A 27,669-nucleotide genomic window follows, 5' to 3' on the forward strand; every position below is an offset into this window, starting at 1 on the left:
CCGCCGGCAGAAGGGCTTCCAATCCGACATAGTTGCTCTGTTTTTGCAGAACAGGTAAATCCATTTTTTCTTTCTAAACTGACGTTCATGTTCGCCAAACCAACACAAGGATGTAATTAGGTAGAACGGTGAATACACAACATATATGTTTCTAGCAGCTAGCGATCAATCTCTATTGTAAATTCACAGTAGGGCGACAATTTGTGTGAATGATGTTTTCACCCACTGTTTGTTATGGATTTGAATGTTCATTTATAGGCTATTGACAACTTTGACTAAATTTGTTTACGCCGCCGCCGTTGTTTATGCTCACTGGGAAACGCGAAGCTAACGTTATCTTGCTATTATTGCGTCCTTGTGGGAGCTATAGTTATAGTTATAACCTCAGGTGGCGAAACGATTTTAAGATAATGTTTATCTTTTTCTGCATTCTGTTCTGCAATATATAAAAGCATTTATCTAACTTGGTGACATTACACATTGAATGAAGTATCAGTAAAACTTAACTTTGTAGTGACTACTTTGACTTTCCTTTATGCCGGAAGGGAGGGGAGGAGGCAGGAGACGGGATGAGGAGGAGGGAGGGTCTAGCTAGCCTCCGTTTTGTTTGACAACAATTCAAATGTCAACAAGAAGTTACAACTCCTGGCATCGCTTAGAGCACCTTTAATATTGCAGAGATATGTGTAGGTTTTTTAATACATCTGTTTATGAAATAACAGGTTTTATAACTAAACAAACAAAAGATAAAAACACCCTCCATATTAAATTTAAAAACAGATATTGAGTGAATTGTTTCATATATTGACAAATAACTGATATTGTTTTTTCTTACATTTGTTTCCAGTCTCTTTTTAAATTTGGGTATTTATTTGAGTAAGCAATCAATCAAAGAATAATTCAATAATTTTCTTGTTTTCCAACATATAAAACACAAATGTTGTGGCATTACACAGAAACATTAGTTTATTAGTTAACTATCTACACATGTGAATCTCACATGATTTCCCTCAAAGTTTGGGATCTGATGAAAACATTTGCTCACTGTGACACATAACAACACTTTTTAATATGCTTCACTAGATTACTTGATTGGGTGAAACTCTTCTCACACTGAGTACAGTGATACGGCTTCTCTCCAGTATGAACTCGCTCGTGTGCTTTCAGGTTTCCAGAATCAGTGAAACTCTTGTCACAATATGAGCACTTGTAGGGTTTTTCTCCAGTATGAATTCTTTCGTGCCGTTTCAGTTCACCAGATGCAATAAAGCTCTTCCCACAGTCATAACACACATGATCTCTCACTCCGGTGTGAACTTTCAGATGATCTTTTAGATGTGATGATGAAATAAAATCTTTACCACACTGATCACAGTTAAATGGCTTTTCTCCAGAGTGAATGCGCAGATGACAATTGAGATTAGCTAAATTTGTGAAACTCTTCTCACACTGAGTGCAGTGATACGGCTTCTCTCCAGTATGAACTCGCTCGTGTGATTTCAGAGTTCCAGGCTGAGTGAAACTCTTGTCACAATATGAGCACTTGTAAGGTCTTTCTCTAGTATGAATTCTTTGGTGCCGTTTCAGATGCTCAGCTTTAGTAAAGCTCTTCCCACAGTCACGACACACATGATCTCTCACTTCATTATGTGTTTTCTGGTGCAGTTTAAAACTGTCCAGCCGTGAAAAGCTCTTTCCACAGAGAGAACACACATAAGGCCTCTCATCTGAATGAACTATCAAGTGTTTTTTTAGATGTGATGATGAAATAAAATCTTTACCACACTGATCACAGTTAAATGGCTTTTCTCCAGAGTGAACGTGCAGATGATACTTGAGATCAGTTAAATTTGTGAAACTCTTCTCACACTGAGTGCATGTATACGGCTTCTCTCCAGTGTGAATTCTCATGTGTATTTTTAGGTTTCCTTTCTGTGTGAAACTCTTTCCACACTGAGTGCAGGTGTGCATCTTTTTGGCTTTTTTTCTTTGAATTGTAAAGTTACGATGTTCCTCCTCCTCTTCATTCAGTTCTTGTCTTTGCTGTTTCACTCTCACCTGGTCTAAAATACACAGAAATACAGTTAGAATTAGTTCAAGTGAACCCTGATTTAATATCAGAAAGCAACAGAGATCAGGTTTCAGATCTTTCATATGGCAAAAGTTTCCCTTACGAAAAAGAAGTATACTTTAAGTTAATTTCATGAATTATACTCAAGTAATGCTCAAGTATATTTTAAGTACCTTATGTAGTAAGTATACTAATGTCAATGTACTCGTAGTATACTTGTAATTGTACCATTTCAATATTGCTTGGGACTAAATCTGCCCACTTTTTAGTGTATAAAGGTAAGCATTTAAGTGTACTATAAGTACAAAAGTAGCAAACTTTAACTGCACAACTAGTTTAGAACTACATTTCTCATTTGTACTGCATCTTTACTACAAATTAACTTATTATACAAGTATAATTGTAGTTTACTATTTTAATTCTTGTTATAAATGTTTTTAGTTTATGAAAGTACACTTTGAAGTGTACTCTCAGTAATCTATAGTAGTTTTATACTTAGTATACTTGTAAGTTTTGTGAACATACCATTGTAACATTTGTGAACGAAGTGAACATACCATCATACTTATAGTTTACTATTTATATATTATGTTTTGCTCTTTAAGTATACTACTTAGTTCCTATTTAAATCTTTCCATTTTAAAAACATTTAATCTTAGCTTCATAGCTTCAGAAAATCGCATTTTTGTCAAAGACAAACGATGATCAAAACAAAGATGGAGTAGATCCAGTCCAACAACACCCCAAAGTTTCACAGTCATTAACGCTTACGGTAACGTTTGGCAGTTTTGATTAATATTGTTTTGATGATCGTGCCGTTTACATTTGCGTAAGCAATCCTATATCAATTGTTTCTGCTTCTTCTTCGCCTGTGTTTTTATCCGAAGATGCGTAATAGTCCCCGTACCGTCCAACAGTGAAAACATGGATATCCAGAAAATTCAGTCAACGGCGGGGGAAGATTTGAAGTAAATGACTGTGTACACTAGCAGTGGACTAGCCTTCACAAACATTCAGATACTCAGAATTAGGGAAATAGCCTGTTTTCTTTATAAACCAATATTTTCAGTGTAAAACTATGTGAAAAAGTATTTAATGCTACTAAATTTAAAAATTAAACAACATCAAGACAAGTATACTTAGAATACTTATTTATACTTTTAAGTATATTTCGATCAAAAGATTGAGTACAAGTCCTATAGTCCAAATATACTTAGACCTTTCTGTCAGTACCTATGAGTCAAGTATACTTAAGTGCAATTTTAAGTACATAATAAGTAGACTGAAAGTACGTTCTTATTTTTAGTTTAAAAAAAGTATACTAATAGCACACTTGAATAAACTTCTTTTTCGTAAGGATTGTTCTGTCATTCATTTGACAATATAGTTCAAATGTGTTTGACAACTGCTATATACAAGGTTATGATCATTTAGATCCATTTCTCTATCATTTATCATCCATATACTGCTTATTAATTCATATCTACCAAAGCAGTCAACAATGAAGAATCAAGAATGGACACCAACCTATTTGTTCCTCAGTATCTTCATGTTTTATTCTGGATGGTTCTGGATCTCTAATGTCTTCAATCTCCTCTTTAATAAACTCCATCTTTAACAGTCACACAGATTTCAGCTGCTACTCCTGGAGTTTGACCTTCTCTTGTAGGATCAAATATTCCCAGTATTTATTGGTGAATTGTTGTGGGAGGGGCTTCACTGCAGGTGTGACTTGTGATCACTGTGTTTTTATCCAATCTGCATTTAAAAAGTACAGGGCCATCATGTTAAACTGCTGCTGAAAAACCAAAAGTTCCCTGTTTTCAGCTCATTCATTATGGTGATGTCTAAGATCTTCTGTAAATTGGCACATTAAGCTAATTTTATTGGTGTGAACCAGCTGAAACAAATTACAGCATCATTACCTTTTACTTCAGTTCTTGTCTTTGCTCTTTAACTTCCATCTGGTCTGAAATAAACATATTAAGGAGTTAGAATCAGTTTAAGGAGGATAAATGCGAAAATTAAAGTGAACCCTGATTTAATAACAGAAAACAAGAGTTCAGGTATTTGTCTAGTATCAGATCTTTCACTTTCTATCATCTAATATACTTGTTTTAGGTTTGCACTCACAAAATGGAAACCGCACTGAGGCGCATTCAAATATCAAGACGTCTTTGTTGTTGTTTGACTAGATACAAAGTACTGCCTTACACTGTTTACTGGCATATTGTGGCTTCTCTTTGTAGAAGTTTTCTGAGAAGAAATTTTGATATTGCTAAACAACCGCATATGGCCCTGTATATATATATATGTACAATGTATGTTTGTATAATATAAACAACAATAGAGCGAAATAACAGCACTACTGAGTTGCTGAAAAGCATCTTTGGCTCATTCCAGTGTAGTTTTTGTTTAATTTAATTCAACAAGCTATAAGACAAATCTTTTGAAATCTATTTAAAATCTGAAAAAGTATCAAAGAACAGTCCAATAAGGTTTGGGAGTCACTAGCATGAAGGTGGGACGTCCTTTTCTGACACAGGAGCACATGGTGTGAGAAGGCAAGATTATTTGCTTTAGTAATCTTATTTAAAATGACATGGACTGTACATTAAAAATGTGTGTATGAAGGTGTAGAGAACTATTTTCGCAGGTTTTTATAAAGTTTTTTTCATTTCACACCATAATCTCTCCACCACCAAACTTTAAACTTGGCACAATGCAGTCAGGCGAGTACCGTTCTCCTGGCAACCGCCAAACCCAGTTTGGAGGTCTGTAGCTATCGACTCTGCCGAAAGTTGGTGACTTCTGTTCCCAATTGCTTCTACTTTGTTATAGTAGTGAGGAAGTTTTATGAATGGACTTATGGCACAGGTGGCAAACTATCACGGTACCACACTTGAATTCACTGAGCTCCTGAGAGCGACCCATTCTTTCACAAATGTTTGTAGAAGCAGTCTGCATGCTTAAGTCCTTGGAAGTGATTGGAACACCTGAATTAAATTATTTGGAGGGGTGTCCCAATACTTTTTGTCCCAATGCGTGTTTTTCAGAAGACAGACCTCGAGGGACATTTGAGGAGTACGTGGACTGGGTATTCCCTCTGCAATGGTTCCCCTTTTACCATCAGCAGGAGCGAGGAGGAAACTAGCATGCAGAGTCTGTTCCAGTGAGAGAGTCTGTTCCAGTGATGGCTCCAGCTCCTGACCAGAGTCCACTCCAATTCACAACCCCATATCTCCTTCCAAAAAAAATTCTTGGGGTAGGGGGTGGCGGTACTATAACGTATCATAGTGTCGGTCACCTCGGTCATAGTGGCCAAGCCAAGTTCCAGAATCAAGGCCTCCCTGGCTTCCTGAGCTGCTGGCGCCGCCACTGATCACCTTCCAACTTCTTCTCCTCAATTAAGTGCCACCATCCATACAGTGTATACTGTCCCATCCCTTACCCCCACAAGTTTCTATTATACTTTTTTCCTGGCCCCTCGGAAGGACCCTTGTCTGTACCAGGCCGGCACAGACTTGGGCTTGGTCTCCAGAAGGATAGTGTTCTTGACAGATTCCTCCAGCCTGGGTTGAAATGCTCTGTGCAAGGGCAGGCCAACATCCAGCTCCTGATTGAGCATGGACAACATGGCCGTGGTGTCCTACATAAACCTCCAAGGTAGACTCGGATCGAGGCCTCTGTACAAACTGGTGAGACGGATGCTTCATCCCCAGATGGTTCACAAGATCTGGAGTATCTTCAAGAGGGCAGAGGTTGATCTCTTCACCTCAGAAGACCACTCTCACTGCCCAATAATCTTATTGAAGTACAGGGACATGCTGGCCCATGAGTGACCAGCCTACCTCTGTACGCCTTTCCCTCAGTCGTGCTACTTTCTCAGGTAATCAGACGAATCAGGGAGTAGACCTTCTCATGGTCCGATGGTAGATGTCTCTGTGTTTTGGAGATGGCACAGAAGGGACATCCTCGAATGTAGCGTTGGACGGCCTGGGTCATACTTGGCCACTGGTAGCATTCGCGGAGGAGCTAGAGGGTTTGCTGGTTACCTGGATGAACGGATCCCAGAAACGGTGGTTGACACCAGTACATGAGGTGGGAGCTGTGATCTGGTCGTTCAGAGACCACTGAATCAGGCACACGAAGAGGTCTGGAGGGAGAATGGTTTCAGGAGATTGTTGAAATAAGTCTGAAGAGTGCATGCAGGAAAGTGTATTCACTTTGGTGTTCTTGTCATCTGGATGGTAAGTAACTTTTAAGTCAAAGCGTGTGAATAACAAAGCTCATCTGGCTTGGCAAAGATCAAGATGGCATACATTCTGTAGATATTCCAAGTTAAGGTGATCAGTGATGACAAGGAATTTGTTTTGCTACCTCCAGCCAGTGTCTCCATTCTTCCAGAGCTAACTTGATGGCGAGAAACGCATGGTTGCCGATGTTGTAATTCTGTTCTGCCGGGGACAGTTTTAGGGAGAAGGCACATGGATGAGGCTGGGCTTGTTCCCCTTGCAACTGTGATAGCACTTCTCCCACAACATTGGTGGATGCATCTGTTTCACTACGAAGGGTTGGTCTGGATTGGGGTGTTTGAGGATGGGAGCGGTGTAAAAGGCTTCTTTAAGTTGGTTGAACACTTCAGTGGCAGGTGGACTCCAGGACAGAGACATGGGCTGATTTTGGAGAAGTGAAGTGATGGGAGAGGCAATCAGGCTGAAGTTGACAATGAATTCCCTGTAGAGATTTGCAAATCGTTGCAGCTCCTTGATGGAAGTGGGTTGTGGCCAGTTTATGACAGCATGGACCTTCCCCTGGTACACCTGGATGCACATTCGTCAATGATGCAACCCAGGAAGTGGACGGATGGGCGGAGAAACTCGTATTTCTCCTGATTCTGGTAGAGTTGGTAGTCTCTAAGGCATTGAAGGACCTGCACAACATGCTTGCGAGGTTCAGTCAGGTTTCTGAAGTAAATAAGAATATTAACAATGTAAATGATGACAAACCTCTGGAGCATGTCCTGGAATACTTCATCCATGAAATCCTTGGAAGTCTAAAGGTGAGTTAGCAAGACCATATGGCATTCATAGTGGCTGGTATTCACAGTGCTAAGATAGTGAGATGAAGGCTGTTTCCTACTCATCACTCATCGATGCGAGCGCCTCTCAGTTGTTCTAGAGCTGTTGGAACCAGGGGAAGAGGATTACGGTAATTGACAGTCTGGGCATTCAGAGCTCTGTAGTCGATGCACGGCCTCAAGCCTCCGTCCTTTTTTTCCACGAAAAAAGATCAAACTTGAAGCGGCAGGGGAATCATGTGGTCGGATGAACCCTTGTTTAAGAATCCATGACATTGACCAAAAGTTGTGAAATAATTGCCTAATCTTAACTCTACTTTGGTGCTGCAAGGATTTTGTACAACACCAGGATAACCAACCTTCTCATCTGAGCACCTTAGCGGTCTAACAGTGCTTGTCACTGTCAACAGGGTTGAGATGACCAATCAAATCAAAGTAGGCGGGGCTTTATGTTCACAGAAGCTGTTGAGTACGATTCAAGAGTGACGCTTCAGTTAACGGTTATAAAGTAGGAGATAAGATGTAAGTAGCTAAACTAAACATTAATATTTGACAGCTGTTTATGATAGAAATGTTATACGACCAACAGAAATAATCAGAGATGCAAATTAAGAAACTTTTGTCTAATTTTGCCATTTCAAATTGAAAACATAATTTACATGATTCATGCAGGCCAGGGTTAATCAAATGACGGATATAATTGCACCATTTTACCGTTTCTACAGATTAAAGCAAGCAGCGCATCAAAAATACGGTGAGCAGCAAAATAGATAATTTTGCTAAAACACTTCAGAAAACGAGAATACAGCTAATAGCTACAATTATTTGTATCTGTCATACAGATGACTCTGACTGTTTAACTAAACCACGTTTGTGACTAAATCAGGTTTTAAGTTAATGTGTGCCATTTTTAAACGTTTTATTTTCTTCATACATACATACATACATACATACAGCATTATTAATCAGCATACAAAGAGCATTTCATAATAAACAATGTTAGAATTTGGAAGATTATTTAGAGGTGGAGAGGAAAGACAAAAAAAACTTTTAAATTAGTTAACTTTGATTTGTCCTCATGATGAGAGTTTTGATTGTTAGATTATGTACATTGTTTGGATTTAGTAGATTATTGCTTTGAGCAAAATATAAAAATGGTCCATACTTTTCTTAAGAGGTAAACGCTACACACCCAGCATGTTTTCTCAGTCCCAATGCCTTCTATGTGCAATTCACAAAGGTGTCTAACATAACATAAACATAAATAAATAAAAATAAAAAATAAACTTCTGATCTAACCTTTTTATATTTATATCAGGTTGGGAGAAATATTAACTTTTTTGGATACATTTTTGGTAAAAATTCTCAAAAAAAAAAAAAAAATTGGCTCTCTGTGTGCCAATGAACGCTAATTGGTTGAGCAACGTTGGGGGGCAAGGTGTTAGAAACTGTATAAAAGTTAAAAGTAGGTTGTTATACGTTTTGTTATAGTTCCCATTATATTTAATTTAACAAGCTGAGACAAACCTTTGAAATCTATTTTAAAATATGTTTCTGCCTCTTATTAGAACTTATTAGAATTAGAACAGTTTTAGAACACTTATTATACAGAGCCTTTGGATGGCAATTTGTCTTAGGTCAACAATATTCTTTCACAAACCTAATGTGAACGTGAGAAATTTGTCTATGAAAAAAAAATCTTTAATGTATATATTGAATGAAAGTGAAAGCTAAATGACAAGTCAGAAAGTTACAAGTCAAAAACAACTTCCACAAAACTAATGTCACAGAACACGAGTTCATTTCACAATACATTTGCTTTATCTGAATCTCATTGTTTATTTGAAGTATTGGATCTGTAGATAACCTTTGCTCACAAAATCACCCATTGTCAGTGAAACGGTAATTATTTGTTGTTATTGTACAGAGCTTATTGACCTCTTTAATATTGCTGAGATATGTGTAGGTTTTTTAATACATCTGTTTATGAAATAACAGGTTTTATAAAAACACCCTCCATATTAAATTTAAAAACCGATATTGAGTGAATTATTTCATATATTGACAAATAACTGTTGTTTTTCTTACATGTGTTACCAGTCTCTTGGTATTTCTTTGAGTAAGCGCTCAATCAAAGAATAATTCAATAATTTTCTTGTTTTCCAACATATAAAACACAAATGTTGTGGCATTACACAGAAACATTAGTTTATTAGTTAACTAACTGCACATGTGAATCTCACATGATTTCCCTCAAAGTTTGGGATCTGATGAAAACATTTGCTCACTGTGACACAGAACAACACTTTTTAATATGATTCACTAGATTACTTGATTGGGTGAAACTCTTCTCACACTGAGTACAGTGATACGGCTTCTCTCCAGTATGAACTCGCTCGTGTGATTTCAGGTTTCCAGAATGAGTGAAACTCTTGTCACAATATGAGCACTTGTAGGGTTTTTCTCCAGTATGAATTCTTTGATGACTTTTCATATAGGAAGCTGTAGAAAAACTCTTCCCACAGTCACAACACACATGATCTCTCACTCCGGTGTGAACTTTCAGATGATCTTTTAGATGTGATGATGAAATAAAATCTTTACCACACTGATCACATTTAAATGGCTTTTCTCCAGAGTGAACGTGCAGATGATACTTGAGATCAGGTAAATTTGTGAAACTCTTCTCACACTGAGTACAGTAGTACGGCTTCTCTCCAGTATGAACTCGTTCGTGTGATTTCAGAGTTCCAGGCTGAGTGAAACTCTTGTCACAATATGAGCACTTGTAAGGTTTTTCTCCCGTATGAATTCTTTGGTGCCGTTTCAGATGCTCAGCTGTAGTAAAGCTCTTCCCACAGTCACAACACACATGATCTCTCACTTCATTATGTCTTTTCTGGTGCTGTTTAAAACTGTCAGGCCATGAAAAACTCTTTCCACAGAGAGAACACACATAAGGCCTCTCATCTGAATGAACTATCAAGTGTTTTTTTAGATTTGATGATGAAATAAAATCTTTACCACACTGATCACAGTTAAATGGCTTTTCTCCAGAGTGAACGTGCAGATGATACTTGAGATCAGGTAAATTTGTGAAACTCTTCTCACACTGAGTGCATGTATACGGTTTCTCTCCAGTGTGAATTCTCATGTGTATTTTAAGGTTTCCTTTCTGTGTGAAACTCTTTCCACACTGAGTGCAGTTGTGCGTCTTTTTGGCTTTTGTTCTTTGAATTTTAAAGTTACAATGTTCCTCCTCCAGTTCTTGACTTTGCTGTTTCACTCTCACCTGGTCTAAAATGCACAGAAATACAGTTAGAATTAGTTCAAGTGAACCCTGATTTAATATCAGAAAGCAACAGAGATCAGGTTTCAGATCTTTCATATGGCAAAAGTTTCCCTTACGAAAATGAAGTAAGTTAATTTTATAAATTATACTTAAGTAATGCTCAAGTATATTTTAAGTATACTTATACTTTATGTAGTAAGTATACTAATGTCAATGTACTCGTAGTATACTTCAGAGCATGTGAGCGGAGTGGAGTGGGAGTGAGCGGGTAGCGGGAGCGAGCGGGCGGATCTTGGACAGAGCGCAGAGCGGCATTTTTAAAAGGATGGAGCGTTGCCTTATTTCCCGCTCCAATTTCGCTCCGCTCACACCACGAGCCTGAAGCATGCTCAGTCAAGCCTGATCCATCTGTCTTGCACAGTCATCAACAGTAGACTATTTTCAGTCAAAACTCGGCTCAATAATGGAGTTCAAAAAGTAAAATGAGAAGTCATAGAGGTGTACTATTAATATAAAACCAACTAACAACTAGAAAAAAAAGTTTGTTGAGACAAACTTTAAGTTGGCTTGAGAAAGCCGGACCAAAGAGTTTGAAGAAGTTTAAAGTAGTTTGAAGTTTAAAGTAGTTTAAAGTTTGATAGAGAGATTAGTTTGAAAGAAAGAATAGTTAGAAAAAAGAAACAGATTAGTTAGAAAGGAAAAGAAAGATTAGTTTGAAAGATAGATAGATAGATAGAGATTAGTTTCAATGAAAGAAAGATTAGTTAGAACGAAATAAAGATTAGTTAGAAAAAAAGAAAGAATGATTAGTTAGAAAGAAAGGAAGAAAAAAGATTAGTTAGAAAGAAAGAAAGATAGATTAGTTAGAAAGAAAGAAAGAAAAAAGAGAAAGAAAGAAAGAAAGAAAGAAAGAAAGAAAGAAAGAAAGAAAGAAAGAAAGAAAGAAAGAAAAATTTGTTTGAAAAGAAAGAAAAAATAATAAGAAAGAAATAAAGATTAGTTAGAAATTAAGAAATATTAGTTAGAAAGAAATACAGGTAGATTAGTTAGAAAGTAAGACAGAAAGAAAGAAAGTAAAAAGAAAGAAAGATTAGTGAGAAAGAAAGAAAGAAAGAACGATTAGTTAGAAAGAAAGAAAGATTAGTTAGAAAGAAAGAAAGATTAGTTAGAAAGAAAGAAAGATTAGTTAGAAAGAAAGATTAGTTAGAAAGAAAGATTAGTTAGAAAGAAAGAAAGAAAGATTAGTTAGAAAGAAAGAAAAATTAGTTAGAAAAAAAGAAAGATTAATTAGAAAGAAATAAAGATTAGTTAGAAAGATAGTAAGAAAGAAAGATAGATTAGTTAGAAAGAAATATTAATTTGAAAGAAAGAAAGATTAGTTACAAAGAAAGAAAGAAAGATTAGTTATAAAGAAAGAAACATAGATTAGTTATAAAGAAAGAGAAAGAAAGAATAGTTTGAAAGAAAGAAAGATTAGTTAGAAAGAAATAAAGATAGATTCTTTAGAATGAAAGAAAGATAGATTAGTTAGAAAGATAGATAGATAGATAGATAGATAGATAGAAATATTGATAGATTAGATAGAAAGATATATTAAAGAAAGATAGAAAGATAGAAAGATAGAAAGATAGAAGAAAGAAAGAAAGAAAGAAAGAACGATTTGTTAGAAAGAAAGATTTGTTAGAAATAAATAAAAGTTAATAAGATAGATAGATGGATGGATGGATGGAAAGAAAGATTTATAGATATAAAGATTAATTAGAAAGAATAGTAAGAAAGAAAATATAGTTAGAAAGAAAGATTAGTTAGAAAGAGAAAGAAAGAAAGATCAGTTAGAAAGATAAGTTAAAAAGAAAATATAGTTAGAAAGAAAGATTAGTTAGAAAGAGAAAGAAAGAAAGATCAGTTAGAAAGATAAGTTAAAAAGAAAGATTAGTTTGAAATAAAGAAAGATCAGTTAGAAAGATAAGTTAAAAAGAAATATTAGTTTGAAATAAAGAAAGATGAGTTAGAAATAAAGAACGATTAGTGAGAAAGAAAGATTAGTTAGAAAGAAAGAAAGAAAGATTGATTAGTTAGAAAGAAATATAGATAGATTAGTTAGAAAGAAAGAAAGTTAGATTAGTTAGAAAGAAATATAGATAGTTAGATTAGTTAGAAAGAAAGATAGACCAGTTAGAAAGATAAGTTAAAAATAAATATTAGTTTGAAATAAAGAAAGATAAGTTAGAAATAAAGAACGATTAGTGAGAAAGAAATATTAGTTAGAAAGAAAGAAAGATTGATTAGTTAGAAAGAAATATAGATAGATTAGTTAGAAAGAAAGATAGATTAGTTAGAAAGAAAGAAATATAGATAGTTAGATTAGTTAGAAAGAAAGATAGATTAGTTAGAAAGAAAGATAGATTAGTTAGAAAGAAAGAAATATAGATAGATAGATTTGTTAGAACGAAAGATAGATTATTTAGAAAGAAATATAGATAAATGAATTAGTTTGAAAGAAAGATAGATTAGTTAGAAAGAAAGAAAGATTAGTTAGAGAAAAAGAAAGATTAGTTAGAAAGAAAGAAATATAGATAGACATATTAGTTAGAAAGAAAGAAAGATCGATTAGTTAGAAATAAATATAGATAGTTAGATTAGTTAGAAAGAAAGAAATATAGAGTTAGAAAGAAAGATAGATTAGTTAGAAAGAAAGATAGATTAGTTAGAAATAAATAAATATAGATAGATAGATTTGTTAGAACGAAAGATATAGATTAGTTAAAAAGAAATAAATATAGATAGATAGATTTGTTAGAACGAAAGATAGATTAGTTAGAAAGAAAGAAATATAGATAGATGAATTAGTTAGTTTGAAAGAAAGATAGATTAGTTAGAAAGAAAGAAAGAAAGATTAGTTAGAAAGAGAAAAAGAAAGATTAGTTAGAAAGAAAGAAATATAGATAGACAGATTAGTAAGAAAGAAAGATATATTAGTTAGAAAGAAAGAAATAGGATTTCAGTAAGTCTCTAAGGCATTGAAGGACCTGCACAACATGCTTGCGAGGTTCAGTCAGGTTTCTGAAGTAAATAAGAATATTAACAATGTAAATGATGACAAACCTCTGGAGCATGTCCTGGAATACTTCATCCATGAAATCCTTGGAAGTCTAAAGGTGAGTTAGCAAGACCATATGGCATTCATAGTGGCTGGTATTCACAGTGCTAAGATAGTGAGATGAAGGCTGTTTCCTACTCATCACTCATCGATGCGAGCGCCTCTCAGTTGTTCTAGAGCTGTTGGAACCAGGGGAAGAGGATTACGGTAATTGACAGTCTGGGCATTCAGAGCTCTGTAGTCGATGCACGGCCTCAAGCCTCCGTCCTTTTTTTCCACGAAAAAAGATCAAACTTGAAGCGGCAGGGGAATCATGTGGTCGGATGAACCCTTGTTTAAGAATCCATGACATTGACCAAAAGTTGTGAAATAATTGCCTAATCTTAACTCTACTTTGGTGCTGCAAGGATTTTGTACAACACCAGGATAACCAACCTTCTCATCTGAGCACCTTAGCGGTCTAACAGTGCTTGTCACTGTCAACAGGGTTGAGATGACCAATCAAATCAAAGTAGGCGGGGCTTTATGTTCACAGAAGCTGTTGAGTACGATTCAAGAGTGACGCTTCAGTTAACGGTTATAAAGTAGGAGATAAGATGTAAGTAGCTAAACTAAACATTAATATTTGACAGCTGTTTATGATAGAAATGTTATACGACCAACAGAAATAATCAGAGATGCAAATTAAGAAACTTTTGTCTAATTTTGCCATTTCAAATTGAAAACATAATTTACATGATTCATGCAGGCCAGGGTTAATCAAATGACGGATATAATTGCACCATTTTACCGTTTCTACAGATTAAAGCAAGCAGCGCATCAAAAATACGGTGAGCAGCAAAATAGATAATTTTGCTAAAACACTTCAGAAAACGAGAATACAGCTAATAGCTACAATTATTTGTATCTGTCATACAGATGACTCTGACTGTTTAACTAAACCACGTTTGTGACTAAATCAGGTTTTAAGTTAATGTGTGCCATTTTTAAACGTTTTATTTTCTTCATACATACATACATACATACATACAGCATTATTAATCAGCATACAAAGAGCATTTCATAATAAACAATGTTAGAATTTGGAAGATTATTTAGAGGTGGAGAGGAAAGACAAAAAAAACTTTTAAATTAGTTAACTTTGATTTGTCCTCATGATGAGAGTTTTGATTGTTAGATTATGTACATTGTTTGGATTTAGTAGATTATTGCTTTGAGCAAAATATAAAAATGGTCCATACTTTTCTTAAGAGGTAAACGCTACACACCCAGCATGTTTTCTCAGTCCCAATGCCTTCTATGTGCAATTCACAAAGGTGTCTAACATAACATAAACATAAATAAATAAAAATAAAAAATAAACTTCTGATCTAACCTTTTTATATTTATATCAGGTTGGGAGAAATATTAACTTTTTTGGATACATTTTTGGTAAAAATTCTCAAAAAAAAAAAAAAAATTGGCTCTCTGTGTGCCAATGAACGCTAATTGGTTGAGCAACGTTGGGGGGCAAGGTGTTAGAAACTGTATAAAAGTTAAAAGTAGGTTGTTATACGTTTTGTTATAGTTCCCATTATATTTAATTTAACAAGCTGAGACAAACCTTTGAAATCTATTTTAAAATATGTTTCTGCCTCTTATTAGAACTTATTAGAATTAGAACAGTTTTAGAACACTTATTATACAGAGCCTTTGGATGGCAATTTGTCTTAGGTCAACAATATTCTTTCACAAACCTAATGTGAACGTGAGAAATTTGTCTATGAAAAAAAAATCTTTAATGTATATATTGAATGAAAGTGAAAGCTAAATGACAAGTCAGAAAGTTACAAGTCAAAAACAACTTCCACAAAACTAATGTCACAGAACACGAGTTCATTTCACAATACATTTGCTTTATCTGAATCTCATTGTTTATTTGAAGTATTGGATCTGTAGATAACCTTTGCTCACAAAATCACCCATTGTCAGTGAAACGGTAATTATTTGTTGTTATTGTACAGAGCTTATTGACCTCTTTAATATTGCTGAGATATGTGTAGGTTTTTTAATACATCTGTTTATGAAATAACAGGTTTTATAAAAACACCCTCCATATTAAATTTAAAAACCGATATTGAGTGAATTATTTCATATATTGACAAATAACTGTTGTTTTTCTTACATGTGTTACCAGTCTCTTGGTATTTCTTTGAGTAAGCGCTCAATCAAAGAATAATTCAATAATTTTCTTGTTTTCCAACATATAAAACACAAATGTTGTGGCATTACACAGAAACATTAGTTTATTAGTTAACTAACTGCACATGTGAATCTCACATGATTTCCCTCAAAGTTTGGGATCTGATGAAAACATTTGCTCACTGTGACACAGAACAACACTTTTTAATATGATTCACTAGATTACTTGATTGGGTGAAACTCTTCTCACACTGAGTACAGTGATACGGCTTCTCTCCAGTATGAACTCGCTCGTGTGATTTCAGGTTTCCAGAATGAGTGAAACTCTTGTCACAATATGAGCACTTGTAGGGTTTTTCTCCAGTATGAATTCTTTGATGACTTTTCATATAGGAAGCTGTAGAAAAACTCTTCCCACAGTCACAACACACATGATCTCTCACTCCGGTGTGAACTTTCAGATGATCTTTTAGATGTGATGATGAAATAAAATCTTTACCACACTGATCACATTTAAATGGCTTTTCTCCAGAGTGAACGTGCAGATGATACTTGAGATCAGGTAAATTTGTGAAACTCTTCTCACACTGAGTACAGTAGTACGGCTTCTCTCCAGTATGAACTCGTTCGTGTGATTTCAGAGTTCCAGGCTGAGTGAAACTCTTGTCACAATATGAGCACTTGTAAGGTTTTTCTCCCGTATGAATTCTTTGGTGCCGTTTCAGATGCTCAGCTGTAGTAAAGCTCTTCCCACAGTCACAACACACATGATCTCTCACTTCATTATGTCTTTTCTGGTGCTGTTTAAAACTGTCAGGCCATGAAAAACTCTTTCCACAGAGAGAACACACATAAGGCCTCTCATCTGAATGAACTATCAAGTGTTTTTTTAGATTTGATGATGAAATAAAATCTTTACCACACTGATCACAGTTAAATGGCTTTTCTCCAGAGTGAACGTGCAGATGATACTTGAGATCAGGTAAATTTGTGAAACTCTTCTCACACTGAGTGCATGTATACGGTTTCTCTCCAGTGTGAATTCTCATGTGTATTTTAAGGTTTCCTTTCTGTGTGAAACTCTTTCCACACTGAGTGCAGTTGTGCGTCTTTTTGGCTTTTGTTCTTTGAATTTTAAAGTTACAATGTTCCTCCTCCAGTTCTTGACTTTGCTGTTTCACTCTCACCTGGTCTAAAATGCACAGAAATACAGTTAGAATTAGTTCAAGTGAACCCTGATTTAATATCAGAAAGCAACAGAGATCAGGTTTCAGATCTTTCATATGGCAAAAGTTTCCCTTACGAAAATGAAGTAAGTTAATTTTATAAATTATACTTAAGTAATGCTCAAGTATATTTTAAGTATACTTATACTTTATGTAGTAAGTATACTAATGTCAATGTACTCGTAGTATACTTCAGAGCATGTGAGCGGAGTGGAGTGGGAGTGAGCGGGTAGCGGGAGCGAGCGGGCGGATCTTGGACAGAGCGCAGAGCGGCATTTTTAAAAGGATGGAGCGTTGCCTTATTTCCCGCTCCAATTTCGCTCCGCTCACACCACGAGCCTGAAGCATGCTCAGTCAAGCCTGATCCATCTGTCTTGCACAGTCATCAACAGTAGACTATTTTCAGTCAAAACTCGGCTCAATAATGGAGTTCAAAAAGTAAAATGAGAAGTCATAGAGGTGTACTATTAATATAAAACCAACTAACAACTAGAAAAAAAAGTTTGTTGAGACAAACTTTAAGTTGGCTTGAGAAAGCCGGACCAAAGAGTTTGAAGAAGTTTAAAGTAGTTTGAAGTTTAAAGTAGTTTAAAGTTTGATAGAGAGATTAGTTTGAAAGAAAGAATAGTTAGAAAAAAGAAACAGATTAGTTAGAAAGGAAAAGAAAGATTAGTTTGAAAGATAGATAGATAGATAGAGATTAGTTTCAATGAAAGAAAGATTAGTTAGAACGAAATAAAGATTAGTTAGAAAAAAAGAAAGAATGATTAGTTAGAAAGAAAGGAAGAAAAAAGATTAGTTAGAAAGAAAGAAAGATAGATTAGTTAGAAAGAAAGAAAGAAAAAAGAGAAAGAAAGAAAGAAAGAAAGAAAGAAAGAAAGAAAGAAAGAAAGAAAGAAAGAAAAATTTGTTTGAAAAGAAAGAAAAAATAATAAGAAAGAAATAAAGATTAGTTAGAAATTAAGAAATATTAGTTAGAAAGAAATACAGGTAGATTAGTTAGAAAGTAAGACAGAAAGAAAGAAAGTAAAAAGAAAGAAAGATTAGTGAGAAAGAAAGAAAGAAAGAACGATTAGTTAGAAAGAAAGAAAGATTAGTTAGAAAGAAAGAAAGATTAGTTAGAAAGAAAGAAAGATTAGTTAGAAAGAAAGATTAGTTAGAAAGAAAGATTAGTTAGAAAGAAAGAAAGAAAGATTAGTTAGAAAGAAAGAAAAATTAGTTAGAAAAAAAGAAAGATTAATTAGAAAGAAATAAAGATTAGTTAGAAAGATAGTAAGAAAGAAAGATAGATTAGTTAGAAAGAAATATTAATTTGAAAGAAAGAAAGATTAGTTACAAAGAAAGAAAGAAAGATTAGTTATAAAGAAAGAAACATAGATTAGTTATAAAGAAAGAGAAAGAAAGAATAGTTTGAAAGAAAGAAAGATTAGTTAGAAAGAAATAAAGATAGATTCTTTAGAATGAAAGAAAGATAGATTAGTTAGAAAGATAGATAGATAGATAGATAGATAGATAGAAATATTGATAGATTAGATAGAAAGATATATTAAAGAAAGATAGAAAGATAGAAAGATAGAAAGATAGAAGAAAGAAAGAAAGAAAGAAAGAACGATTTGTTAGAAAGAAAGATTTGTTAGAAATAAATAAAAGTTAATAAGATAGATAGATGGATGGATGGATGGAAAGAAAGATTTATAGATATAAAGATTAATTAGAAAGAATAGTAAGAAAGAAAATATAGTTAGAAAGAAAGATTAGTTAGAAAGAGAAAGAAAGAAAGATCAGTTAGAAAGATAAGTTAAAAAGAAAATATAGTTAGAAAGAAAGATTAGTTAGAAAGAGAAAGAAAGAAAGATCAGTTAGAAAGATAAGTTAAAAAGAAAGATTAGTTTGAAATAAAGAAAGATCAGTTAGAAAGATAAGTTAAAAAGAAATATTAGTTTGAAATAAAGAAAGATGAGTTAGAAATAAAGAACGATTAGTGAGAAAGAAAGATTAGTTAGAAAGAAAGAAAGAAAGATTGATTAGTTAGAAAGAAATATAGATAGATTAGTTAGAAAGAAAGAAAGTTAGATTAGTTAGAAAGAAATATAGATAGTTAGATTAGTTAGAAAGAAAGATAGACCAGTTAGAAAGATAAGTTAAAAATAAATATTAGTTTGAAATAAAGAAAGATAAGTTAGAAATAAAGAACGATTAGTGAGAAAGAAATATTAGTTAGAAAGAAAGAAAGATTGATTAGTTAGAAAGAAATATAGATAGATTAGTTAGAAAGAAAGATAGATTAGTTAGAAAGAAAGAAATATAGATAGTTAGATTAGTTAGAAAGAAAGATAGATTAGTTAGAAAGAAAGATAGATTAGTTAGAAAGAAAGAAATATAGATAGATAGATTTGTTAGAACGAAAGATAGATTATTTAGAAAGAAATATAGATAAATGAATTAGTTTGAAAGAAAGATAGATTAGTTAGAAAGAAAGAAAGATTAGTTAGAGAAAAAGAAAGATTAGTTAGAAAGAAAGAAATATAGATAGACATATTAGTTAGAAAGAAAGAAAGATCGATTAGTTAGAAATAAATATAGATAGTTAGATTAGTTAGAAAGAAAGAAATATAGAGTTAGAAAGAAAGATAGATTAGTTAGAAAGAAAGATAGATTAGTTAGAAATAAATAAATATAGATAGATAGATTTGTTAGAACGAAAGATATAGATTAGTTAAAAAGAAATAAATATAGATAGATAGATTTGTTAGAACGAAAGATAGATTAGTTAGAAAGAAAGAAATATAGATAGATGAATTAGTTAGTTTGAAAGAAAGATAGATTAGTTAGAAAGAAAGAAAGAAAGATTAGTTAGAAAGAGAAAAAGAAAGATTAGTTAGAAAGAAAGAAATATAGATAGACAGATTAGTAAGAAAGAAAGATATATTAGTTAGAAAGAAAGAAATAGGATTTCAGTAAGTTGGCTCTCTCAAGCCAACTTAAGTTTAAATAGGATTTCAGTAAGTTGGCTTTCTCAAGCCAACTTAATAATAAGTTGAAATACAATATCAGTAAGATGGCTTTCTCAAGCCAACTTAATGATAATTTTGTATAAGAAAATGAATGTGGAGACATCGTTTCAGTCAGTAAAGATTCATTTTGGAATCTAAAAAGACACATCTCTCGAAAACATGAAAGTGTGCTACGTGAACACACTGGGAAGAAAGCAAAAGGTTAGCAAATTGAATACAGTAACTTGTAACAAAGTGTAAATTGAATATAGCATAATATTCAAACAAATTTGTTTTGTCATTCAAGTAGGCCTAATGGTTCGTTTTATTTAATTTGTGTCGTTCGTAATAATATTTATATTATTAGGCCCATTTATTCGTTTAATTTTACAGCAGTTTGTGTGTACAATGGATATAAGCCCATTTAAATTGTAATCGTGCGCATTGCGCAAAAGTTCACTTATCAAAATTCTGGCCTAATAGTTAATTTACTTTTAAAACTTTTATGTATATTTTTGTTTATATAATTTTTATTTATATTATTAGGCCCATTTATTAGTTTAATTTTACAGGACTTTTTGTGTAGACTATATTACTTCTTACATAGGCCTAATTTGTAATTTGAAATAAAACATTTCTTGTTGCATTTCTTGAGCAATTTTTTGTTGCTCATTAGTTCTTTAGGAGTTAAGGCTGTGGTCTAAGATAAAAGTGATATACTGTACATGTAGATTTTTTTTTCCTTTTTTGGAACGAGCGGGGGGCGATTTGAGTGGAGCGCGAAGCAAACTGCGTTGAGCGCTGAGCGATAATGAGCGGAGCGGCCTGATGTAGCTTTGAGCGGGGGAGCGGAGGGGTGAACATTTCCGTGAGCGATGAGCGAAGATTCTCACCGCTCCACTCCGCTCATATGCTCTGGTATACTTGTAATTGTACTATTTCAATATTGCTTGGGACTAAATCTGCCCACTTATTAGTGTATAAAGGTAAGCATTTAAAGGTTGGGTAGGTAGAAATTGTCTAAAAAACTTCTTTTCCAAATTTGTTTAAACTTTATTTATATATCAATACATAATTAAAATGTAAGTACTCTGAAAAAGAAAGTATAAAAATCGAGTGTCTGTAGACCTCTCACGACTGTTTTAAAGACAGCTCATTATTTCCATTCACTCCACCCCCTCCCTTCTGGGCTCCTTCCAAAGCCACGCCCCCAAAACACATGAACGCGCGACTCCGACCGCTGAGCTGGAAGACGCATTATTTACCTGAGACGAGCGGAGAGGAGCGCAGTGCAGTGCATGCAGTGACATCATGTCAGAATCACATGTAATAAAAAAATCTAACTTTATCATTATGAATATAAACAAATAAGATGTATTTTAGTACTCACTATCAAGCTAGCATTGGTAAAGTGCAGAGACACTGATGACGGCGGATAAACAGTTATCGCACATTCACTGGTAGGGACGAAACATCAACAATATGCTTTACATTGACTATGGCCTGCCCATACTTTGACTACAAACTTGGTCCTCAAATCATTACGTATTTTGCAATACATGTAATATAACTTCATAACGTTGCACTCTTTCTATAAGTTATAAATAGCTAGCAAGATAATAATGGTAACGTTACAGTATCTAAGTAATTATTCTAGCGATGTGTAATGCTAAATAAGGTTTGCTAGTACATTATTTCAGCAACATGACAAGCCAGTGAATTAGCAGGTTTCTATTGTTGCTTTGCACAGTGCGTGACATTTTATCTGTATGCTATGTTATGCGGCTAGAGTTTTGACACTGAGTCAATGGGCTCCGACAGGCTTGTTTATCGTCATCAGCCTTTTTCCGTTTACCTGTCTTTGTTGCATGAGCTGGTGCCACTCGAGAAATTGGCAGTTTTGGTTGTTTGTCCGCCATTAGCACAGCTGTGCGGCACACCGGCTATCTTGATTTTGAACGACTGTACGCGCTGTGCGAGAGAGGGGGGTGATGATCAGCGCGTACACAAGCATGATTGACACTGCTAAGACACTCCTCCTGGCTCTGATTGGTTGTTTCTTACCGGGAGCGGTGTATTTCTGCAAATGGCAATAGGACCACTGGGAGGAGCCTGGGGAGCTTGATTTTTTCACAGATTATCTGTCTCATATTCTACTGTCAGGACATAATGACAGTTTTAACAAATATGTAAAAAATACATTTTTACAGAAGTTACCAACTGCAGCTTTAAGTGTACTATAGGTACAAAAATAGTAAACTTTAACTGATCAACTAGTTTAGAACTACATTTCTCATTTGTACTGCATCTTTACTACAAATTAACTTATTATACAAGTATAATTGTAGTTTACTATTTTAATTCTTGTAGTAAATGTTTTTAGTTTATGAAAGTACACTTTGAAGTGTACTCTCAGTAATCTATAGTAGTTTTATACTTAGTATACTTCCCAGTCAACACGTTGACCTCACAGTGATCTCTCCATATGTTCACAATCTGAGTTCACAGTGATCTAAAAGTGTAACCTTACAGCGCTCTCACTGTGTGCTCATATTATGGCCACAATGTGAGTCACCCCAGCTAGAAATGTCATTGGACGTGGACTCCAACATCACTCAGACATAAAATTGTGGTTGCAAATTAAAATTGGGTTGACGTCTTAAACATTTGATGTCAGGCTCCAACGTCATTAAACAACTCCACAAACAGCATTACCAGCTTCACTTATTACTAACCAGATTTACTTCTGTCATATGTGTACAAAAGTCCTTATTGATATTAACAGAGGTTTAGATGTTGATGATTTATAGAAATGAATAGTTTAGTTTGATGGCACCATTATGGTGATCAGTATTTGCTTTAGTTGGGCAGTTTGACTTGGTGTTTTAATGTTGGATTTTCTGTGGCTGCTGAAACTGTTATGTCAAGAACAGCAAGAGAAAATTTGATCAGATGAAGTCAGCTATTTCTGGATGATGATGATATAATCATCATGTAATGCACTGATCAGCTGATTTCTACTTGACAGTCATATGTGTTGTTAATTTCAAAATTCATTATAGTAACGTTTCTACAGCAAGACATCCAACCATGTTTAAATAAGAAAACCTAAACAATTTGGACTACTTCTGAATCAGCATATGAATCTCAATAATGGTGACTTGCTTTATGCCGCAATGCATTCTTGGAGCCACTGATGAGTTTTGTATGATGCACCCAGAATGCATTGCGCCATGAAGTATGTCACCGTTAATGAGACTCACGCGCTGATTCTTGAAGTTTGTGTTTGTCTCAATGAATGGGTTTAAAAATTACTATACAGAGATTTTTTGTAATTATATTTAATACTCTAGATTTACTGGCTACTGGATCTCATGTTATAGAAATCCTGGATTAATGTGATCACATAAAATTAATACCAGAGACTAGTACCCAGGTGATCTCAGACCACAACATTATGATAATATCTTTATTACCAACAAGTAGCCAAAATACTTTATTACATTTTCTCTTGCTATAACAAACACTTATAACAGCCAGAGAAAAACTAACAACTGATAGTCAAGGCCAAAGAGCCCAACTAAAGCAAACACTGACCTCCACAATGGTGACCAAACCAAACTATCACTTTCAAACAAACTCTTTTAAGAGGTTCAGTCCTGTGTCTGCTGGGAAACTTCCCGCTAAAACTTTAGAATGTTAGGGGATAATGTTCTGTCAATGTTATCACTAAACATGTTTAAAATGTTTTTAGAGAGTGTTATCCTTCCTTTTAGGAGAACATTCTGGTAACAAAAATAAAATTAGCTACAGAAAACATTACAAGAACATAAGATAATGCTCTCAAAACAGTCATAGAACAATAACATTTCTAGCTGGGATGAGCTCATATTGTGGCCATAGTTTGAGCACACAGTGAGAGCGCTGTGAGGTTACACTTTTAGATCACCGTGAACTCAGATTGCTGACGGTGTGACCACATGGTGACATCACCATGAGATCAATGTGTTGACTGGGTTGTAAGTTTTGTGAACATACCATTGTAACATTTGTGAACGAAGTGAACATACCATCATACTTATAGTTTACTATTTATATATTATGTTTTGCTCTTTAAGTATACTACTTAGTTCCTATTTAAATCTTTCCATTTTAAAAACATTTAATCTTAGCTTCATAGCTTCAGAAAATCACATTTTTGTCAAAGACAAATGATGATCAAAACAAAGATGGAGTAGATCCAGTCCAACAACACCCCAAAGTTTCACAGTCATTAACGCTTACGGTAACGTTTGGCAGTTTTGATTAATATTGTTTTGATGATCGTGCCGTTTACATTTGCGTAAGCAATCCTATATCAATTGTTTCTACTTCTTCGCCTGTGTTTTTATCTGAAGATGCGTAATAGTCCCCGTACCGTCCAACAGTGAAAACATGGATATCCGGAAAATTCAGTCAACGGCGGGGGAAGATTTGAAGTAACTTCACAAACATTCAGATACTCGGAATTAGGAAAATAGCCTGTTTTCTGTCTAAACCAATATTTTTAATATGTAAAACTATGTGAAAAAGTATTTAATGCTACTAAATTAAAAGATTAAACAACATCAAGACAAGTATACTTAGAATACTTATTTATACTTGAGTGGTTGAGTACAAGTCCTATAGTCCAAATATACTTGGACATTTCTGTCAGTACCTATGAGTCAAGTATACTTAAGTGCAATTTTAAGTACATAATAAGTAGACTGAAAGAATGCTTTCTTAATAACACACATGAAGAAACTTTTTTTTTTTCGTAAGGATTGTTCTGTCATTCATTTGACAATACTGGTAAAATGGGTTTGACAACTGCTATATACAAGGTTATGATCATTTAGATCAATTTCTCTATCATCCATATACTGCTTATTAATTCACATCAACCAAAGCAGTCAACAATGAAGAATCAAGAATGGACACCAACCTATTTGTTCCTCAGTATCTTCATGTTTTACTCTGGATGGTTCTGGATCTCTCATGTCTTCAATCTCCTCTTTAATAAACTCCATCTTTAACAGTCACACAGATTTCAGCTGCTACTCCTGGAGTTTGTCCTTCTCTTGTAGGATGATGGGAATATTCCCAGTATTTATTGGTGAATTGTTGTGGGAGGGGCTTCACTGCAGGTGTGAACTGTGATCACTGTGTTTTTATCCAATCTGCATTTAAAAAGTACAGGGCCATCATGTTAAACTGCTGCTGAAAAACCTCTTTGTCTCCAAGACTTCGCTGTTTTCAGCTCATTCATTATGGTGATGTCTGAGATCTTCTGTAAATTGGCACATTTAGCACATTTTATTGGTGTCAACAGGCTGAAACAAACTACAGCATCATTACCTTCTATTTCAGTTCTTGTCTTTGCTCTTTCCCCTCTGATCACGTCATATTAAAGGGATAGTTCAGGATTTTAGACATGAATCTCTATAGCTTCCCCATAAGCAGTGTGGTGCATTGACCATGACTTACCCCCGACAGCGTCCTGTGAGCCGAGCTCCGGTCCAGTTTTGGTCAAGATGAAATTAGTCCGGCAAGTTTGCTGGGGTCACGGCAATAAAGTTTTTTTCTTCTCAAATCAATATGTGTTCAAAAGAGTGATATATTTGCAGCACAAAACCGCTGTCTATGGAGAGGTCAGACCTCGTAATGGCTTGGCACTATTTTCTTCCCCGTCATATCACTGCGCGCTGCCGCTACCTACAGCCAGCTGGGAGCCGCGCACGTGTCACTTTGTTTACAGCTCGTAAAGAGAACGATAACATGTCTGACTACAGCAGCGACGATGACAACATTGACTTCGACACACAGCCAAAAGGATATCTTTACGAACCTGAATAGGAAATCTTTGAAATGTGTGCGGAGAAAGCGCCACATCTTTGTTTGTACAGTCCGGATAGTCACAAGTCCGCACCATTTTCTACAAAGCTTGTACAAACTGATCGCTCTTGGTGAGTAGCTATGTTAGCTCGTTCGTGTAGCTGTTCTGAGCACGTAAACACTGCTGTAAACACTGCCGAACAACTGAAAAAGTGGTGTGCGCCTGCGCAGCTCGCAGCTGGCTGTAGGTAGCGGCAGCGCGCAGTGATATGACAGGGGAGAAAATAGTGCCAAGCCATTACGAGGTCTGACCTCTCCATAGACAACGTTTTAGTGACGCAAATATATCACTCTTTTGAACACATATTGATTTGAGAAGAAAAAAGCTTTATTGCCGTGACCCCAGCAATCTTGCCGGACTAATTTCATCTTGACCAAAACTGGACCGGAGCTCGGCTCACAGGACGCTGTCGGGGGTAAGTCATGGTCAATGCACCACACTGCTTATGGGGAAGCTATAGAGATTCATGTCTAAAATCCTGAACTATCCCTTTAAGGAGTTAGAATCAGTTTAAGGAGGATAAATGCGAGATTTCAAGTGAACCCTGATTTAATAACAGAAAACAAGAGTTCAGGTATCTGTCTAGTATCAGATCTTTCACTTTCTGTCATCTAATCAATACTTTAGGTTTGCACTCACAAAGTGGAAACTGCACAGAGGCGCATTCAAATATCAGGACGTTTTTGTTGTTGTTTGACTAGAGACAAAGTACTGCCTTACACTGTTTACTGGCATATTGTGACTTCTCTTTGTAAGTTGTCTGAGCAGAAATGTTGATATGCTATACAACCACATATGGCCCTGTATCTATATACAATGTCTGTTTGTATAATATAAACAACAGAGCGAAATAACAGCACCACCACGTTAACCGAGTTGCTGAAAAGCATATTTGGCTCATTCCAGTATAGTTTCATTTCATTTTATTCAACAAGCTATTAGACAAAACTTTTGAAATCTATTTTAAAATCTGTTTCTACCTCAGAATTGAAACAGTTTTAGAACATTTATTATATAGAGAATTGCAATTATATTTATATATAAACAAACAGTTCTACTCACAATACCTCACAATGGCAAATAATGTATTACAAGAAGTGCACAGGTACACCCAAAGTGACACCAATGTGCAGCATCCACCTGGATGATGTGACATCAGCCATATTGCGCCAGAACGCCCACCACAGACCTTGGTGGAGAGGAGACAGAGTGTTCTATCGGGTTGAGGTCAGGACTGGTGGTCTGAATGTTGGGCCATCCCCAAACCGTTCCCACAAAGTTAGGAGCATGAAATTGTTCAAAGTATCTTGGTATGCTGAAGCATTAAGAGTTCCTTTCACTGGAACCAAGGGGCTAAGCACAACCTTTGAAAAACAACCCCCACACCATAATCCCCCCTCCACCAAACTTTACACTTGGCACAATGCAGGTACCGTTCTCCTGGCAACCGCCAAACCCAGCCTCGTCTATCAGATTGCCAGACAGAGAAGCAGGATTTGTCACTTCAGAGAGCACGTCTCCACTGCTCTAGAATCCAGTGGCGGCGTGCTTTACACCATTGCATCTGACGCTTTTTGCATTGCCTTTGGTGATGTAAGGCTTGGAATAATTTTTTTTTGCATTTATCTTATTTTATTTAAATAATCAAACTGCATTTATTCAAAATGCTTGAAATCAGGGTAAATATGTTCATTGCAAAAAAATTTTTTTTTAAGAAAAGCATCTCAAGCACAGTACAAGCATCAGATTGTTACAAAATTAAATAATAATAATAATAATAATTCATTACATTTATATAGCGCTTTTCTC

At 34.9% G+C, this 27,669-nt stretch overlaps 1 protein-coding gene and 1 long non-coding RNA gene across 6 annotated transcripts in view; both read right to left on the reverse strand.

Annotated features, from left to right (window-relative positions):
- LOC309506340 (uncharacterized protein) overlaps window positions 1-27,669 on the reverse strand; it is a 90,961-nt gene that overhangs the window by 53,142 nt on the left and 10,150 nt on the right. For 2 of the 5 annotated variants that reach the window (XR_014208708.1, XR_014208710.1), the window contains exon 1: window positions 665-3,584. Coding sequence is in view for 2 of the 5 variants with exons in the window: in XM_082180205.1 (XP_082036331.1) it covers window positions 1,042-2,063; window positions 3,599-3,683 (1,107 nt within the window). In the remaining 3 variants the exon portion in view is untranslated. The other 3 variants (XM_082180205.1, XR_014208709.1, XM_082180206.1) reach the window with 3 other exon arrangements.
- Window positions 1-27,669, reverse strand: part of LOC309506498 — a 301,633-nt gene that overhangs the window by 44,838 nt on the left and 229,126 nt on the right. The window lies entirely within an intron of this gene.

Source organism: Leuciscus leuciscus (genome assembly GCF_965113295.1).
Source record: "Leuciscus leuciscus genome assembly, chromosome: 9".
Taxonomy (NCBI): Eukaryota; Metazoa; Chordata; class Actinopteri; order Cypriniformes; family Leuciscidae; genus Leuciscus; species Leuciscus leuciscus.